Below are 18020 nucleotides of genomic sequence, written 5' to 3'. Positions count from 1 at the left end.
ATGCTCTGGGTTAGTTTTCAGTTCACATCAAATGCTTATTAGCAGCACTGACTCCTCCTCTTCCCTGTTGGTGAACTCTATTCTCTTTGTCCCAAGGGTTTTAGCTCAAGTCTCCTCTTGTCACTCTGGATGCAGATTAATAGATACAAAACTACTTCCATGAGAGAATTTATGATATGTTTTCCAAGACTGCATGGTGGTGAAAGGCAGGAACTGCCTAACATTACATTTATCTTAGGCCCAGTGCTTTGTTTTATTTGGGCCAGCTGCCTGATTTCTTTTTCAGGTCCATCCTCATTACTTTTCCAAAATAAAATTTGGACTCTGGAGTATCTTGCATGATGGATTTTCCATTGTAGCATACCAACTGCATAAACCACCACAGGCCTACAGGCTGGTAGCTTAAAACAATTACAACTGAAGAGAAAAAAAAATGCTGAAGTCTACTATATTACTTATCTTAAATTTATTGCTATTGGATAACGGTGATCTTTTTCATAAAATGTCCCATTTCGGTGACACTAGTAACTGGAAAGACTAGGAAAAATATTGTAGGTTTTTCCCCATAGCAGCTCTGGCAGAGGAGAACAGAAGAGAATCCAGAAGCAGAAGTGAATTCTAGGCTCGTTTTAGCCCCCATCGAAGTGGCTGAGATGGTCAAACTGCTTTACCTGTCTGAGATTCAGTTTCCTTGTAATATTAAAATAAAAACCCATGTCCAGTACAGTATATAGCCCTTAGTAAGTTATGATATTTTGGGGAAAATATTGAGCATTTTAAAAAGATGACTAATTATACTCTGCAATTGACTGTCATCCTTACTGAGATGAATCATGTAAGAGTATAAGGCAGTAAGGGGAAAACCTAAGTGCCCCATCCATCCATATCCTATTCCTGTAAAAAAAGAGAAAAGAGTTGCCACGACAAATGAGACAAAGAAGACCAGAGAAGGACTCAGAGATGGCAAGGACAAATGTAAATTCTACTTGACCTAAAGCTTAGCGAAAATGAATCTTGACACATGTTATTTATAGCTCACGTTCACAGCTTTCATTATTAATAAGCAGTAAGTTCATGTCCCAACAAACTTTGAGTTATCAAACATGAAAACCAATATTTGTACCAACTGCAGGAGTATTTCATACCTGGAGGCAGTCTGCTTTCATCCTCACTGACCAAGAAGCCCATGTGGTAATTCCCCACCTGGTGTGAGTAATTTTTTTCTAGTTCACAAACTGGCGGATAATGGGTGACAAATAGGGTTAAGGATTTCACCTAAAGCAATAAGACAGAATAAATGTTATTTCATTTTGAAATTTTATTTTAATTAAAATCTGTCTTCAACTTTCTTTTGAAAAATTTTAAGCCTTCCTAAAAGTCACAAGTAAAGTACAATGACCAACTATTATATACTCTTTATCCAGATAATCAATTGTTAATATTTTGCCATATTCCCCTTCTTCTTCCCCCAACTCCACAGAGACTTTTTTTCCTGAACCATCTAAGAATTAGTTGCAGATATTATACTTCATCTCTAAATATTTAAGATTCTTTCTTCTAAGAACAAAACATCCTCCTATTTAACTAGAATACAATTGTTACACTCAATAAATATATTACTATTATATACATAGTTCCTAAATTTCCCTAATTATCACAACAATGTTTCTTTTTTTTCTTTCCTTTTTTGTCTTTCATGACATGGACATTTTTGAAATATAAAGTATCCTTTTGTACAGGAATATAGTGTGGATGGAGGGGGCACTTACGCTGTTTTGCATAATGTCTTTCAATTTGGACTTTGCTATTTCTTCCAGACATCACTGCCAGTAAGGACTAAGCTCTAATTTTTCATCTTGCCCAAATTCCTACCTAAGGGGTTTGAGGAGTCATGTCCTGCAAACCATGGATTCTCATCAGATGGATGTTATTGGACCGTGTATATTGTGACTTGCTTTTCAATATGACTCTGGCATAACATTATGAGACAAGGAGAAAATATTTAAGCCCAAAATATATTTCCTTGCCATGCCTTGAAATTGCCCTGTGAAGTCTCTTGTGGGAAAAATCCACTTTCTATAGAGAACCCCTTCCCCTTTTGTTTTCCTTCCTTACCAGATCCACAAGATAATCAACTAAGAGCCAGGCACCCTTTTAGGTCAGATAAGAAACATTTTACAACCTGCTCTCTCTGAAGTCTGCTATCTGAGAGATTCTCATCTGCACAATAACACTTGGTCCCCACAATCCTTTATCTTAACCTGAACATTCCTTCCCATTAATCCTAGATCTTCAGACAAACTCAGCCAATTGTCAACCAGAAAATGTTTACGTTTACCGATAGCCTGGAAACCCGTCCTCCCCTCCCGCTCCACTTTGAGTTGTTCTGCCTTTCTGAACCAAACCAATGTATTTCTTAAATGTATTTGATTGATGTCTCATGCCTCTCTAAAATATATAAAACCAAGCTGTACCCTGATCACTTTGGGCACATATTCTCAGGACCTCCTGAGGGCTGTGTCTTGGGCTATGGTCACTCATATTTGGCTCAGAATAAATCTCTTCAAATATTTTACAGAGTTTGACTCTTTTTGTCAACACCAGGAATATTCTATGTATACGTAGGTGATGGATCATTCCCAGTGCATCACATCAGGAGGCACATGATGTCAATTTCACCCATAACTGGGGATGCTGAATTTGATTATTTGGTTGAAGTGGGTGCCCACCAGATTTCTTCACTACACCTCTTCCCTTTGTAATTAATAAATAACCTGTGGCATGATACTTTAAGATATATGAATATCATTTTCTTCAATAATCTTTCATCAAAGGTTTCATAATCTATTGATCATTACTATCTGAACCAGTTATTATTATAGTGATTATTTAATGTTGATTAAAATATTCTTCTTACATTTATTCATTGGCATTCCGTAAAGCAGAGCTTTCACTTCTCCCCACTCACCTCCACCATTTTAAAATTCATTTTTGTTAGTGTTGGTATGAATTCTTTATTAACAAATTTTTTTTCTTTAGAGACAGGGTCTCACTCTGTTATTCACGCTAGACTGCAATGCACAATCATAGCTTACTGTAACTTCAAACTCCTGGACTCAAGGGATCCTCCCACCTCAATTTCCCAAGTAGTTAGGACTACAGGTGTGTGCCACTATGCCACTTTAGGTCAAGTAGAATTATTTTTATTTTTATTTTTGTAGAGAGGGGTCTGACTATATTGCCTAGGCTGGTCTTGAACCTGGGCTCAAGTGGTCCTTCTGCTTCGGCCTCCCAAAGTGCTGAGATTATAGGCGTGAGTCACTGCACCTAGTCCCATGGATTCTTTAATAAGCATTATTTTAAAGCATATTTTATGTATTCTAGAAACCACTAACTAAAGGAAAGTTAATACCAATCTTAGCCTAAATATTGGCAGAAGGAGGTAATTAGATCAAATAACTCCAGTTTTGATTCAAAGGCCATTCACCTTATTAAAAGTCTGCCTTCTTCTGATAACAATGACAAAGAAACCTATTAAGGCAGGATTTCTTTAAGAAGCTGTGCTTAAAATCTGCCCTGAGGGATCTTAGGACCACTTATCTCCCTGGTCCTCCTTATCAAGCTGACAAGCATTTTTAGCTGGAAGACCTAAGGGTCTGGGATCCAACACTGTGCTCCTCAAGGCTGTTCTAGACCTGCAGCAGCAACACATGACCTCCCTTACTCCTCCCTCTCTAATCTCTCTTCCCTATCCAAAGATCAGAAAGAACCATGAAAATAAGGATTTTCATCCATAAAAAGGTCAGGGAGGTTTCTGGTTGCCAGTCTACCATATAAGAAGCTGGAGGTTGCCTCTCCATCACAAGGAAAAAGCAGAACAAACTGAAAAATCAACACCTCTTCTTAGATCTGGAAGAGAAATGAAGTCACAGGCAAACCTCCGCCCCCCAAATTAGAGACAGACAAGCAGATACCAAGAATCACAATTTTCCTGAGCTAAATTGCAGGCAAAAGCCTCTGAGGAAATCAGTATCAGGGTAGGAGAACTGGAAGTGGAACTGATCAATTGCTGGAGGCTCAGTGTCAACAAGTCTGAGAGTCAAAAAGTCCAGGGGAACTGAGTCATGGGGGAAAGGGGCACACTTTTGTGAGTTTTACTCCCAGGAGTTCCACTTGGTTCTCACAATAAATATTGGAGTAAATTCCGCTTATGCTTCAGGCAAGGGGAAGAAAGAAAGAACTATTTTGAAATGCACCAGGGCACACTGTTCTTAACAAGGCCTAGCCTCAGAAGAAACTACTTAAGCAGAGCCTAACCTGCTGGGGTTTTATCAGAGCCTAACCTACCTGTGGGAAGGGAAAGACTTAACTCCAGTCTCCTCTAGCCTATCACATAGGAGAGGGGAAACACCCAACTCCAGCCCACTCTAGCCTTCCTATCCCACCTGAGGGGTGGGAGGGAGGTAAGACTGAGACTTAATCATAGGACTCCTCCCCTAGCCCTTACCACCACATTACTAAAAGCTAATTTACAGCAGTGCCTTTTGTCCAAAACATCATGGCCAGCTGTCAAGATAAAGTGACGAGACATACTAAAAGTAAAAACCCACAAATGTGAAGAGACAGAGCAAGCATCAGAACCAGACATAGCTATGGCAGGGATGTTGGAATTACCAGACTGGGAATTGGAAGCAACTGATGAGTGTGCTAAGGGCTCTATGGATAACACAGACAGCATGCAAGAACAGATGGGCAATGTAAGCACAGACATGCATATTCTAAGAAAAAATTCAAAAGGAAACACCAGAGATCAAAAACACTGTGATAGAAATGAAGAACGTGTTTGATGAGCTTACTGGTAGACTGGACACAGCTGAGGAAAGAATCTCTGAGCTTGAGGACATCTTAGTAGAAATCTCCAAAATGGAAATGCAAAGAGAAAAAGACTAGAAAAAAACAGAATATCCAGAAAGTTTCGGGCAACTACAAAAGATGTAACATACAGCTAATGAGAACACCAGAAAGAAAATAGAGAAAGAAACAGAAGAAATATTTAAAAGAATAATGAATGAGAATTTCCCCAAATTAATGTCAGACACAAAACCACAGGTCTAGGAAGCTCAGGGAACACCAAACAGGATAAATGTCCCCAAAACCACACCTAGACAAATCATATCCAAACTACAGAAAACCAAAGATAAAGAAAAAAAAAATACTGAAGCCAGAGGGAAGAAACACCTTATCCACACAAGCTCAAAGATAAAATTATATCTGACTTCTCAGGAACCACACAAGCAAGAAAAAAGTGACATAAAAAAAAAAAAAAACAAACCTCACCAACCTAGAATTCTGTACCTTGCAAAATAATCCTTCAAAAGTGAAGAAGTAACAGACATTCTCAGACAAACAAAAATTGAGGATTTGTAGCCAGCAGATCTATCCTGAAATGTTTAAGAAAAGTTCTTTAGAAGGAAGGAAAATGATAGGGGTCAGAAACTTGTATCTACATAAAGAAAAGTGCAGCATTGAAGAAAGAATCGGTGAAAGCAAAAAAACTTATTTTTCTTATTTTTAATGGATCTAACATAACATTTTGTTCAAAATAATAATAGCAATAGTATATGTGATTATATTATATATGTCTATGTATACATATGCTTATGTACACTTATGTATAAGTGCAATGAATGACAGTGATGGTACAAAGGATGGAAGAATGTAATCAGGGTTATTTTGTATTAAAAATACGTGCATTACTCATAAAGCAGTAATAGTGTTATTTGAAAGTGGACTTGGATTAATTGTAAAAGTATATTTGCAAAATCTAGGGCAACCACTAGAAAAAGTAAAACAATAAATATAACACATATGCTAAGAAAGGGGAGAAAACAGCTGGGCACAGTGCCATGCACCTGTACTCCCTGCTACTTGGGAGGCTGAGGTGGGAAGATCACTTGAGGTGGGAAGATTACATATATATATGCACACATGCACATATATATGAGGGCGATATATCATGTTAACATTAAAGAAAGCTGAAGCAGCTATATTAATTTCTAAAGAAAGCTGGAGTAGCTACAATAATTTGAGACAGAGCAGACTTCAGAGCAAGTAAATTTGTCAGGGATAAAGAAGGATATTATATAATGATAAAGGGATGAATTCTCCAAGAAGACATAATATCCTTAACATGTATGCATCTAACAAGAGAATGTCAAACTACATGAGGCAAAAGCTGATAGAACTGCGAAGAGAAACAGATGAATATACTACTATAGTTAGAGACATCAAAATTCTTCCATCTGAAACAGACAGATTCAGCAGGCAGAAAATCAGTAAGAACACAGTTGAACTCAACAACACTATCAATCAACTAGACATAATTTATATCTATAGATACTTCATCCAACAGCTGAATACACATTCATTGCAAGCTAACATGGAACATTTGCCAAGAAAGACCACATTCTGGGCCATGAAACACATGTTGACAAATTTAATATAATAAAAATCATACAATATTTGATCTCAGACCACAATGGAATTAAACTAGAAATCAATAACAAAAAGGTAACTGGAAAATCCCCAAATACATGGAGACTAAATAACACATTCTTAAAAAACATATGGGTCAAAAAAGAAATAATGAGAAATTTAAAATATTTGGAACTAAATAAAAACAGGAAGCACACCTTATCAAAATCTGTGGAATGCAGCAAAAACAATGCATAGAAGAACACTTATAGGCCAGGAGTGGTGGCTCCCACCACTCTGGGAGGCCAAGGCGAGAGGATCACTTGAGCCTAGGAATATCAGACCAGCTTGGGCAACATAGTGAGACACTCGCCTCTGCAAAAAATAAAAATAAAATTAGCTGGGTGTTGTGGTATGTGCCCGTAGTCTCAGCTACGTGGGAGTCTGAGGCAGGAGGATCACTTGAGCCCAGGGGGTCGAGGCTGCAGTAGGCCATGTTCATGCCACTGTAGTCCAGCCTAGGCAACAGACCAAGACTCTGTCTCAAAAAAGGGGAGGGGAGGAAGGAAAGAAAAGAAAAGAAAGAAAAAGAAAAAAATAATTATAGCACTGAACACATTAGAAAAGAAAAATTTAAAATCAACAATCTAAGCTTCCATTTTAGGACACAAGAAAGAGAAGAGCAAAAATAAGCTAAAGAAAAGAGAATAAAAATTAGAGCAGAAATCAATGAAATTAAAATAAGAAAGCAATGGGGAAAATAATAAATAGAACCTAATGCCAGTTCTTTGAAAACTGATAAGCTTCTAGCCAAGGTAACTAAGAAAAAAGAGAAAAGACACAAATGGTTAATATCAGAAATGAAAAGGACAACACTATGGATGCTATGGACAATCAAAAGGATAATAAGGGAATACTATGACCAACTCTATGTCCACAAATTTGGTAACTTTGGTGAAAATTTCCTGAAAAACAATTCCTTAAAAGACACAATCAGCCAAATTACACACAAGAAAAAACAGAAAATCTGAATAGCTCTATCTATTGAAGAAACTGAGTCAATGGCCTTTCAAAAACAAACAGCATAGGCCCAGATGGCTTCACTGGTGAATTCTAACAAACATTTAAGGAAGACATTTTACCAATTCTCTACAGTTTTGTTCAGAGGATAGGAGAGGAGTAAATACGTTCTAACTCATTCTATTAATTACCTGAAGACAAAAACCAGACAAAGACATTATAAGAAAACTACAAGCCAATATCGCTCATGAGCATAGACGCAAAAATCCTAAAAAAAAATTAGCAAAATGAATCCAACAATGTATAAAAAGAAAAACAGACCATAACCAAGTAGGACTCATCCTAAGTGTGCAATACTCATTCAACATTTGAACACCAGTTAACGTAATCCATCACAACAAATGGCTAAAGAAGAAAAATCATACAATCATATCAACAGATGCACAGAAAGCATGTGATAAAACCTAACACCCATTCATGATAAAAACTCTCAGTAAACTAGGAACAGAGGAGAACTTCCTCAATTTGATAAGGAATATCCATCCACAAACAACCTATAGCTAACATCATACTTAGTGGTAAGAAACTCAAAGCTTTCTCACTAAGATCATAAACAAGACAAGGATTTCCTTTCTCACTACTCCTTTTCAACACTGGTACTGAACATCCTAGCTAGTGCAGTAAGACAAGAAAAAAAAAATAGATCGGGAAGAAAGAAGCCAAACTGTCTGCTTATAGCTGACATGACGGCCTATGCAGGAAATTCAAAAGAACTGACAAACATACACACAGACTGGAATTAGTAAGTAATTATAGCAATGTTGCAGGATACAAGGTTAATATAAAAAATGAATATACTTTTGTATATTAGTTTCTATAATGTAGATTCTATAATGATTAAAGTTACTGAGTTACATCTTTTTGCAAATAAATTTTTTAAAGCAAAACAAAAAATTCCTTTTAAAAAAAGTGTCATAATTACCTGTGTATTCTAAACAAATGTTTAAACAAAACCTGAGTCTCTCTTGGGTCTTCACTGCCAAAATAACAAAGAAAGGAAAGAATGCGGGCACAGTAACTCATGCCTATAATCCCAGAACTTTGGGAAGCTAAGGTGGATCACTGGAGGGAGCCCAAGAGTTCAAGACTAGCCTGGGCAACACGGTGAAACTCTGTCTCTAAAAAAATTACAAAAATTAGCTGGGCAAGGTTGGTGTGTGCCTGTAGTCCAGCTACTTGGGAGGCTGAAGTGGAAGGATCACCTGGACCTAGGTAGGTTGAGGCTGCAGTGAGACATCATCATGCCACTGCACTGCAGCCTGAGTGACAGAGTGAACCCCTGTCTCAAAAACAATGACAACAAAACAAAAACAAAAACAAAAAACAGAGGATGAGGAGGAGAAAAAAGAGGAGGAGGAAGAAGAACAACAACAGTTGTGCCTAAAAGGGCCATAGCTAGGTGCAACCTATTTGCTGCACAAACTGTGTTGGATGCACTCCTTAGGATAAGGCCATTAAGAAGTTTGTCATCTGAAATACAGTACAAGGTACAGATGTTAGGGACATTTCCAAACTGAATGTCTTTGATGTTTATGTGCTTGCCAAGCAGTGTGTGAAACCGTATTACTGCACGAGTTACGCCACTCACAGCAAGGTAGTCAGGAACCATTTTCATGAAGCCTAGAGGACCAAACAACCCCACTCCAATTTAGATCTGAGGATGCTGCCCCATGATCTCCATCAATGTATGAATCGGAGTCTCTAGGGACAGAAGAAAAACTATCTTCTGGAAAAAAATTAAATGAAAATTAAGCTTTAAAAACAAAACCAAAACCCCAAAACACCAAGGGCAACAAAAGGCTAAAGAAAAAGAAATTTTATGTTTGTGTTGCTTTTTGAAAAGAAATATTAAAAATATGCTTTTATTGGCTATTTAAGGAAGAGAGAAAAATGAAAATGGGGGAAGACACAATGATAAAGGAGCAAGAAAATGGGGGAGAAAAACATCTAAGAAAGACCAGAGAAGAGAAAGGCTCCGGGGCAGGTGCCATGAGGAGGAGATTCGAAAGGCAGAGACCAAAATGAACAAGATAGAGAAAGTAAACTAAAAGGGAGAATTAGATGGAAATGACAGGGATGGAAAGTTTGACACAAACAAAATTTCACATTAAAGTTTAGAAATGCACCCTGAAAAAAGGAGACATGTGTGGAAGGAATGATGTTACTAAATCAGATAGAGACACAAAGAGATGAAATCAAAGATCTCACACTGAGATCTTTCAGGATGTTGGTGGAAAAAAAAAAGGATATCACAAAGTAGAAACGGCACTATCTCCTTGTTTTTCCCTCGAGGGATTTGGCTGTAGATGAATGGTACCTGTCCTTGATTTAGGGTTGACCAAGGATAATAAGACAGAATTCTGAATGAAAACATTGCCAGGGAGGTCCTTTTCATACAACCAGATGTATGTTGAATCAGCAAGAAAAAGGAACATATATCAAACAACTACAAACATTATTTAGGGTCAATTCGTCTGAATTCAGTGTGTAGCATTCTAATGATCACTTGCAGGGCTGTAGTCAATTATAAAAAAGATAATTTTGAGTATTTGGAGATTGCAATCAGGGAAATAAGGTGTATAGAATGTATCATCCATGTGCAAAAGGGTATTCAGGGATTGCATAATGGTATCATGACTACAGTCAATAACAATACATATTTCAAAATAACTAAGAAAATAAATTTCAAATGTCTCACCACAAAAAACCAGTATCTATACAATTATGACTGTCATTTAAAAATAATGATTTAAAAATTAATTTCTTTTAAATACAGTTTACAGGATACTTACATCTCTGATGAAATACTCAAGTGTAGCATAGGCAATAGCAATTCCATCATAGGTGCTCGTCCCTCTTCCCAATTCATCCAAGATAACCAAGGACTGTGATGTTGCTTTTCTGATTATTTCTGCTGTGTCAGTCAGTTCTTCCATAAATGTACTCCGTCCTTTATATATATTGTCTGCAGCACCCATCCTATGAGCAAGAGGAAAACACCTTGAATTTCCGCTTAACTTTCTTTTTGGGAAGCCAAACATTATTTAATGAACAATAAATATAAAAGATCACTAGGAATCTATATATTGAGCCAATAATAGCTGAAATTACATTAAACAAAAGAAAATACTTGGATGTAAAGAGTGTCTAACATCAAACTGTACTTTGTAGGAACATCGTGGATAGAATTTGCGGTATTGCACAGAACTCCTAAAAAGTACGGAAATGTTTCATCCTGCTTATTTTTCACCAATAATTCCAAATCAAAGTTTTGGTATTCACAGGACAAAACAATGCTTCTCTGTGTTTCTGTGTTTAAAAATCGATGATGTTGTACAAAGATCTTGTACAATTAAAGGTTTTTTTCAGTGTTTCTTTAAGAATTCCATACTGATATTAAAATACTACATATGACATAATTTATTTATATACAACTTTTTTTTTTTTTTTTTTTTGAGACGGAGTTTCGCTCTTGTTACCCAGGCTGGAGTGCAATGGCGCGATCTCAGTTCACCACAACCTCCGCCTCCTGGGTTCAGGCAATTCTCCTGCCTCAGCCTCCTGAGTAGCTGGGATTACAGGCACGCGCCACCATGCCCAGCTAATTTTTTTTTGAATTAGTAGAGATGGGGTTTCACCATGTTGACCAGGATGGTCTCGATCTCTTGACCTCGTGATCCACCCGCCTCGGCCTCCCAAAGTGCTGGGATTACAGGTTTGAGCCACCGCACCCGGCCTATATACAACTTTTTACTGGAACTAGGATGCTAGATGTTTGATACCTTGGACAACAGCTAATACAGGTTCCTAAAGTGGATTTTATGAAACAGTTCATACAGATGTCAATAAACAGTCCAAAAGATTTAAAGTCTTTTCTGTAAGACTTCTTAGAGCCTTTGGCATGCATGGAACTACACATTGTGCATTTCTCTTTTTTTTTTGAGATAGGGTTTCACTCCCAGCACCCAGACTAGAGTGCAGTGGCACTCTATCTGCTCACTACAACTTCTGCTTCCTGGGCTCACCTCCAGCCTCAGCCTCCCAAGTAACTGGAACTACAGGCGTGCACCACCACATCTGGCTAATTTTTTTTTTTTTTTAAAGTAGAGATGGGGTTTCACCATTTTGGCCAGGCTGGTCTTGAACTCCTGGTCTCAAGTCATCTGCCCACCCTGGCCTCCCTAAGTGCTGGGATTACAGGAATGAACCACTGCACCCAGCCAATGCATTTCTTAGAGACGGATCTGGTACACAGCTTTTCTTTAACTGTTTTAACCGTGGTCCCTGAAATGTCTTCCAGAGGACCTTGTAGCAATAATGTCTTCCAGAACACATCTGGGAAGACACCTATATAATGCAAAAGGAACTGAAAAAAAGAAAAGGAATCATTAGGTAATAGTGTCATACAGTTATTTGCAAAAGTTAGAATTCCGGTTTTTTCACCCAGTAGCCAGCTTTGTGAATGCTGATAACACTTCTTAACAAAATCCCTTCATTGATGTAGTTTTGCTACAATAGTTCACAAAATAGGACGCATACTTCACACTTGACCTACAGCACCATAATGTATCTTTGATTTCCCAAGAAATTCACGGTAAAACTGCAGTTAACCAGCTGTGTTGCTGAAGCCCTATAAGGACAGGGGGATGGAATGTGATGTCCATACATGAGCAGAGCCTTAGAACTGTTCCAGTAACCAGCGGTATTGAGAAACTTTAATTAACTCCATCTATGATGGAGTTAATAAAAAGGTTTTACTCAAAGTCCTGTCAATTTTATCCATTTAAAAACCAATGGGCCAGGTGAGGTGGCTCACATCTGTAATCCCAGCACTTTGGGAGGCCAAGGTGGGCGGATCACTTGAGATCAGGAGTTCAAGATCAGCCTGGCCAACATGGTGAAACCCCGCCTCTATTAAAAATACAAAGATTAGCTGGGCATGATGACATACACCATAGTCCCAGCTACTCAGGAGGCTGAGGTAAGAGAATCGCTTGAACCCAGGACGTGGAGGTTGCAGTGAGCTGAGATCATTCCACTGCACTCCAGCCTGGTGACAGAGCGAGATTCCGTCTCAAAAAAAATAAACAAAAACAAAAATAAAAACCAATGAATACAAAGCATAATTTCTGAAATGTTGCTACCTTAGGAACATTCTGGCTACATTTTTAAAGTTCAAATACTGGTATTTACCTCAATTTTCAATGTTTACTTTACCAATATTTCCTTTTCCCCTACCACAAAACAAAATGATGACACTTTCATATCTCTAAAACCACTTAGAATTCTTCATAATCACAATGTTTCACCCTATTTACCACTGTTTGCCTTTATTCCTGGCAGGTTGTGAGCTGACAAAAAGAAATCTTTGGCTGATAACAGAACATTCTGATGAAGAAGGAAATATTTGGGAGGGGTGGGTCTTTAATTTTTAGAAATTAGAAATTAGGATAATACATAAGCACTGGATACAGTTTTTGTTTTCTTTTTTGAGACAGGAGTTTGCTCTGTTACCCAGGCTGGAGTACAGTGGCGTGACAACAGCTCACTGCAGCCTCCACCTCCCAGGCTCAAGCAAGTGCCCACCTCAGTCTCCTGAATATCTGGGACCACTGGCACGTGCCACCACGCCCAGCTAATTTTTAAATGTTTTGTAAAGGCAAGGTCTCACTATGTTGTCTGGGCTGGTCTTGAACTCCTGGGTTCAAGTGCTCCTCCTGCTTCAGCCTCCCAAAGAACTGAGATTAGATGCATGAGCCACTATGCCTGGCTGTATGCAGTTTTAATACAGTAGATTAAGTATTATACTTAAGTGCTTTCTAAAACAGTAAAGTAACAGAGTGGTCTTGTTAGAAATGTCAGGAATTGTAAGATATGCCTGGGCAAGTTATTTTTAGGCAGATACACACACGTATTTACATAAAATGTTTGGTATATGACAAAAGTGAGATTTCAGATTAGTGGGGAAAGAATGAACTACTAGTCAATGAAAAAGATACTAGCTAATTAGTTATTTCAGAAAAAACAAGGATGTGTCCCTATTCAAGCCATATTCCAAAATAAATGTGCATGAATTAAAAAGTTTAATGTAAAACTAGAAATCATAAACATATCAAGCTATATATAGATGAAATTTAATCTCTGAACAGGTGAGTGGGTAGTTTTACATATATGGCATCAAAACACATATTTAGCAAAAGACATATAATGAAAAAGTTAAAGGCAAACCACAAACTGAGAAAAACTTGCAGCACTTATAATGAAGACTTAACATTCCCAAAACAAACAGTCTGACAAAGCAAAACAAAATGGTGAACAGAAAAACAGGCAAACAACATAAAGAGTCAATTCACAAAAGAAGCAAACTCATGAAAATATCCAAATATGTAAATTCAAACAGGAAAGTATTCATATTCAATATGTATATCGCTAAGTTAGCAAAAATTAAAAAGAACCTTATCTGCCATTATCAAGAGTGCTGGGGGGAAAGGTATTTTTATGTGAGACTCAGAATTGCTACAATCTTCCAAAAGACAATTTAGCAATGCCTATTAAAAGTCTTTCATGACCTATAAATTGCACTCTAGGAATTAGCATTATGAAAACTATCAGAGATACATGAAGAAATACATGTACAAATGTGTTCTTGATGTTATTTAATGAAAAGTTGGAAAAAATCAAATATCCAAGAATAAGAGAAAGAGTAAACAGTACTACAATAAAAAACTATCCAATCAATAAAACTAGTATGTTAGAATTTTTGGCATTGGAAAATGGTTATATTAATAACATAGTGTATGTTAAAAACTGAGGTCACCAGAAATTTTTTAACTTCAGTGGAGGGGTCTGCTAGGAAAAGAGACCTATTGAACTACTGGGAATTCATTCTTGCTATTATAATAACTCAAGTAATGTTCCAGTCAGATATATGAGCAGCATCCACATTAAAGAAAAATTTGAGGACATATGAGGAAAAATGACAGTATGAAAGAGAAGACTGAGAAAAACGAACAGAGCAAGTATGCCAGAGGAAGTGCATAAAAATACAACTCACTGGTGATATGGTTCCGCTCTGTGTCCCCACCCAAATCTCATCTTGTAGCTCCTATAACTCCCAAGTGTTGTGGAAGCGACCTGGTGAAAGATGACTGAATTATGGGACAGGTCTTTCCCATGCTGTTCTCATGATAGTGAATGAGTCTCAAGAGATCTAATTGTTTTAAAAACGGGAGTTTCCCTGCACAATCATTCTCTTTGCCTGCTGCCATCGACATAAGATGTGACTTGCTCCTCCTTGCCTTCTTCCATGATTGTGAGGCCTCCCTAGCCATGTGGAACTGTAAGTGCAATAAACCTCTTTCTTTTATAAATTGGCCAGCCTCGGCTATGTCATTATCAGTAGCATGAAAACGGACTAATACAGTAAATTGGTACCAGGGGTGGTATGTTGCTGGAAAGATAACTGAAAAAGTGAAAGCAACTTTGGACCTGGGTAACAGGCAGAGGTTGGAACAGCTTGGAGGGCTCAGAAGAAGACAGGAAAATGTGAGAAAGTCTGGAACTTCCTAGAGACATGTTGAATGGCTTTGACAAAAATGCTGATAGTGAGATAGATAATAAGGTCCAGGCTGAGGTGCTCTCAGATGGAAATGAGGAACTTGCTGGGGACTGGAGCAAAGGTAACTCTTGTTACGTTTTAGCAAAGAAATTGGTGGCATTTTGCTACACCCTAAAAATCTGTAGAACTTTGAACTTGAGAGAGATGATTTAGGGTACCTGATGGAAGAAATTTCTCAGCAGAAAAGCACTCAAGATGTAACTTAGGTACTGTTAAAGGCATTCAGTTTTATAAGGGAAGAAGAACATAAGAGTTAGAAAAATTTGCAGCCTGACAATGTGATACAAAAGAAAATCTCATTTTTTGAGGAGAAATTCAAGCTGTCTGCAGAAATGTGCACAAAAAACAAAGCTGAATGTTAATCCCCAAGACAATGGGGAAAATGTCTCCAGGGCATGTCAGATGTCTTTACAGCAGCCCCTCCCATCACAGGCGCAGAGGCCGAGGAGGAAAAAGTGGTTTCATGGGCTGGGCCCAGGGCTTTCCTGCTGTGTGCAGCCTAGGGACTTGGTGCCCTGCGTCCCAGTAACTCTAGCCATGGCTAAAAGGGGCCAAGGTACAGCTCAGGTTGTGGCTTCAGAGGGTGCAAGCCCAAGCCTTGCCAGCTTCCACATGGTATTGAGCCTGCAGGTATGCAGAAGTCGAGAACTGAAGACTGGGAACCCCTGCTTAGATTTCAGAGGATGTATGGAAATGCCTGGATGTCCAGGCAGAAGTTTGCTACAGGGCGGGGCTCTCATGGAGAAGGCCTGCTAGGGCAGCGCAGAAGGAAATGTGTGGTGAGAGCCCCTACACAGAGTCCCTACTGGGGCACACACAGAGTCCCTACTGGAGCACTGCCTAGTGAAGCTGTGAAAAGAGGGCCACAGTCTTTCAGACCCCAGAATAGTAGATCCACCTACAGCTTGCAGAGTATGCCTGGAAATATCACAGACACTCAATGTCAGTCTGAGAAAGCAGCTGGGAGAGAGGCTGTACCCTGCAAAGCACAGAAGTGGAGCTGCCCAAGACCACGGGAACCCAGCTCTTGCATCAGTGTGACCTGGATGTGAGACATGGAGTCAAAAGATACCATTTTGGAGCTTTAAGATCTGACTGCCCCACTGGATTTTGGATTTGCACAGGGCCTGTAGCCCCTTTGTTTTGGCCACTTTCTCCCATTTGGAATGGCTATATTTACCCAATGCCTGTACCCCTATTGTACCCAGGAAGTAACTAACTTGCTTTTGATTTTACAGGGTTGTAGGCAGAAGGGACTTGCCTTGTCCTGGATGAGACTTTGGAATGTGGACTTTTGAGTTAATGCTGAAATAAGTTAAGACTTTGGGGGACTGCTGGGAAGGCATGATTGGTTTTGAATGTGAAGACATGAGATTTGGGAGGGGCCGGGGTGGAATAATACGATTTGGCTCTGTGTCCCCACCCAAATCTCTTCTTGTAGCTCCCATAATTCCCATGTGTTGTGGGAGGGACCTGGTGGGAGATGACTGAATCATGAGGGCAGGTCTTTCCTATGCTGTTCCTGTGATAGTGAATGGGTCTCATAAGATATAGTTTTAAAAATAGGAGGTTCCCTGCACAATCTCTCTCTTTGCCTGCTGCCATCCACATAAGATGTGACTTGCTTTCCCTTGCCTTCTGCCATGATTGTGATGCCTCCACAGCCACATGAAACTGTAAGTCCAATAATCCTTTCTTTTTTAAATTGCCCAGTCTTGGGTATGTCTTTATCAGCAGTGTGAAAATGGACTAATACAACTGGAAAGAATTAAACAAAACCTCTATTTGGTATCCTCAAGGAGATTAAGAACATGACAGACTTAAAACAAGAACAGTCTAGGAAGAAATAAACAACTAGAGTACAAGAAGTCTTGGAAATTAAAAATACAATCACTGAAAAAATTTACTGTATGGGTGGAATTAAAATTAGATGCTGTATAGGACCAAGCTTTCATTTTATTTTATTATTGTTTTTTGAGACAGGGTCCTGGCTCTGTCACCCAGGCTGCAATACAGTGGCATGAACATAGCTCACTGCAGCCTCAACATTCCTGTACTGAGATGATCCTCCCACCTAAGCCTCCTAGGAAACTGGGACTACAGGCATGCCTGACTAATTTTTTATTTTTGTATCTTTAGTAAAGACAGGGTTTCACCATGTTGCCCAGGCTGGTCTTGACACCTGGGCTCGTGATTCACCAGCCTCAGTCTCCCAAAGTGCTGGGATTACAGGGGTGAGCCACCGTGCCTCACCCTAGATCAAGTTTTTAAACCTGAATGATAAATTCAAAGAAATTTCTGAGAACAGCAAATAGAAAGACCAAGAAATGTAAAGTACACACAAACAGTTTTAAAACACAGAGGCCCTGTCCCGATAGTTGAAAGCAGATCAAATAGGAAGTGCAGAAGATATAAACAACAGAGGTAATGAAATGAAATAACTTAAGAAAATGCCCCTACGCTAAAATAAGATATGCATCTTCATGTGGGAAGGTTCCACAAAATGCTTAGCAAGATTAGTTAAGGAAAGATTTACATTTAAACATTCTGCTGAAAATTTTATAAAGATTAGAAAAAATTATAAATACTTCAGAGAAAGAAAAAAACACATCGTTAAGCAAGGCATGAGAATCAGACTCTTACTGACTTTTTATCTACATCGAATGTAATACTGGAAGATAATAGGAGCAATGTCTTTAAATTTAAAATCTGGATATTTATATTCATCTAAGCTTTCAAAGCAAATATGAAGATAAAATAAAGTTGTTTGAGGCTTTCTAAAACTAAAAAATTTTGCCACCATGAGCCCTACATGAACAAAGGTACTCAGAGACAGACTCAAGAAAGA

The 18020-nt window shown here is 38.5% G+C and overlaps 1 protein-coding gene across 1 annotated transcript in view; it reads right to left on the bottom strand.

The window, feature by feature from the left end:
• MSH3 (mutS homolog 3) overlaps window positions 1-18020 on the bottom strand; it is a 228702-nt gene that overhangs the window by 10305 nt on the left and 200377 nt on the right. The window contains exons 21-22 of the mRNA XM_064376090.1: window positions 10347-10533; window positions 1146-1275 (exon numbers count right to left, since the gene is read on the bottom strand). Coding sequence (XP_064232160.1) covers window positions 1146-1275; window positions 10347-10533 — 317 coding nt within the window. The remainder of the gene's footprint in view (window positions 1-1145; window positions 1276-10346; window positions 10534-18020) is intronic.

This window comes from Aotus nancymaae, unplaced genomic scaffold (genome assembly GCF_030222135.1).
Source record: "Aotus nancymaae isolate 86718 unplaced genomic scaffold, 86718_ANA_hifiasm-v0.15.2.pri h1tg000014l, whole genome shotgun sequence".
Classification (NCBI taxonomy): domain Eukaryota; kingdom Metazoa; phylum Chordata; class Mammalia; order Primates; family Aotidae; genus Aotus; species Aotus nancymaae.
Note: the sequence above shows the minus strand (reverse complement) of the source record. Positions and strands in the feature narration are given on the sequence as shown.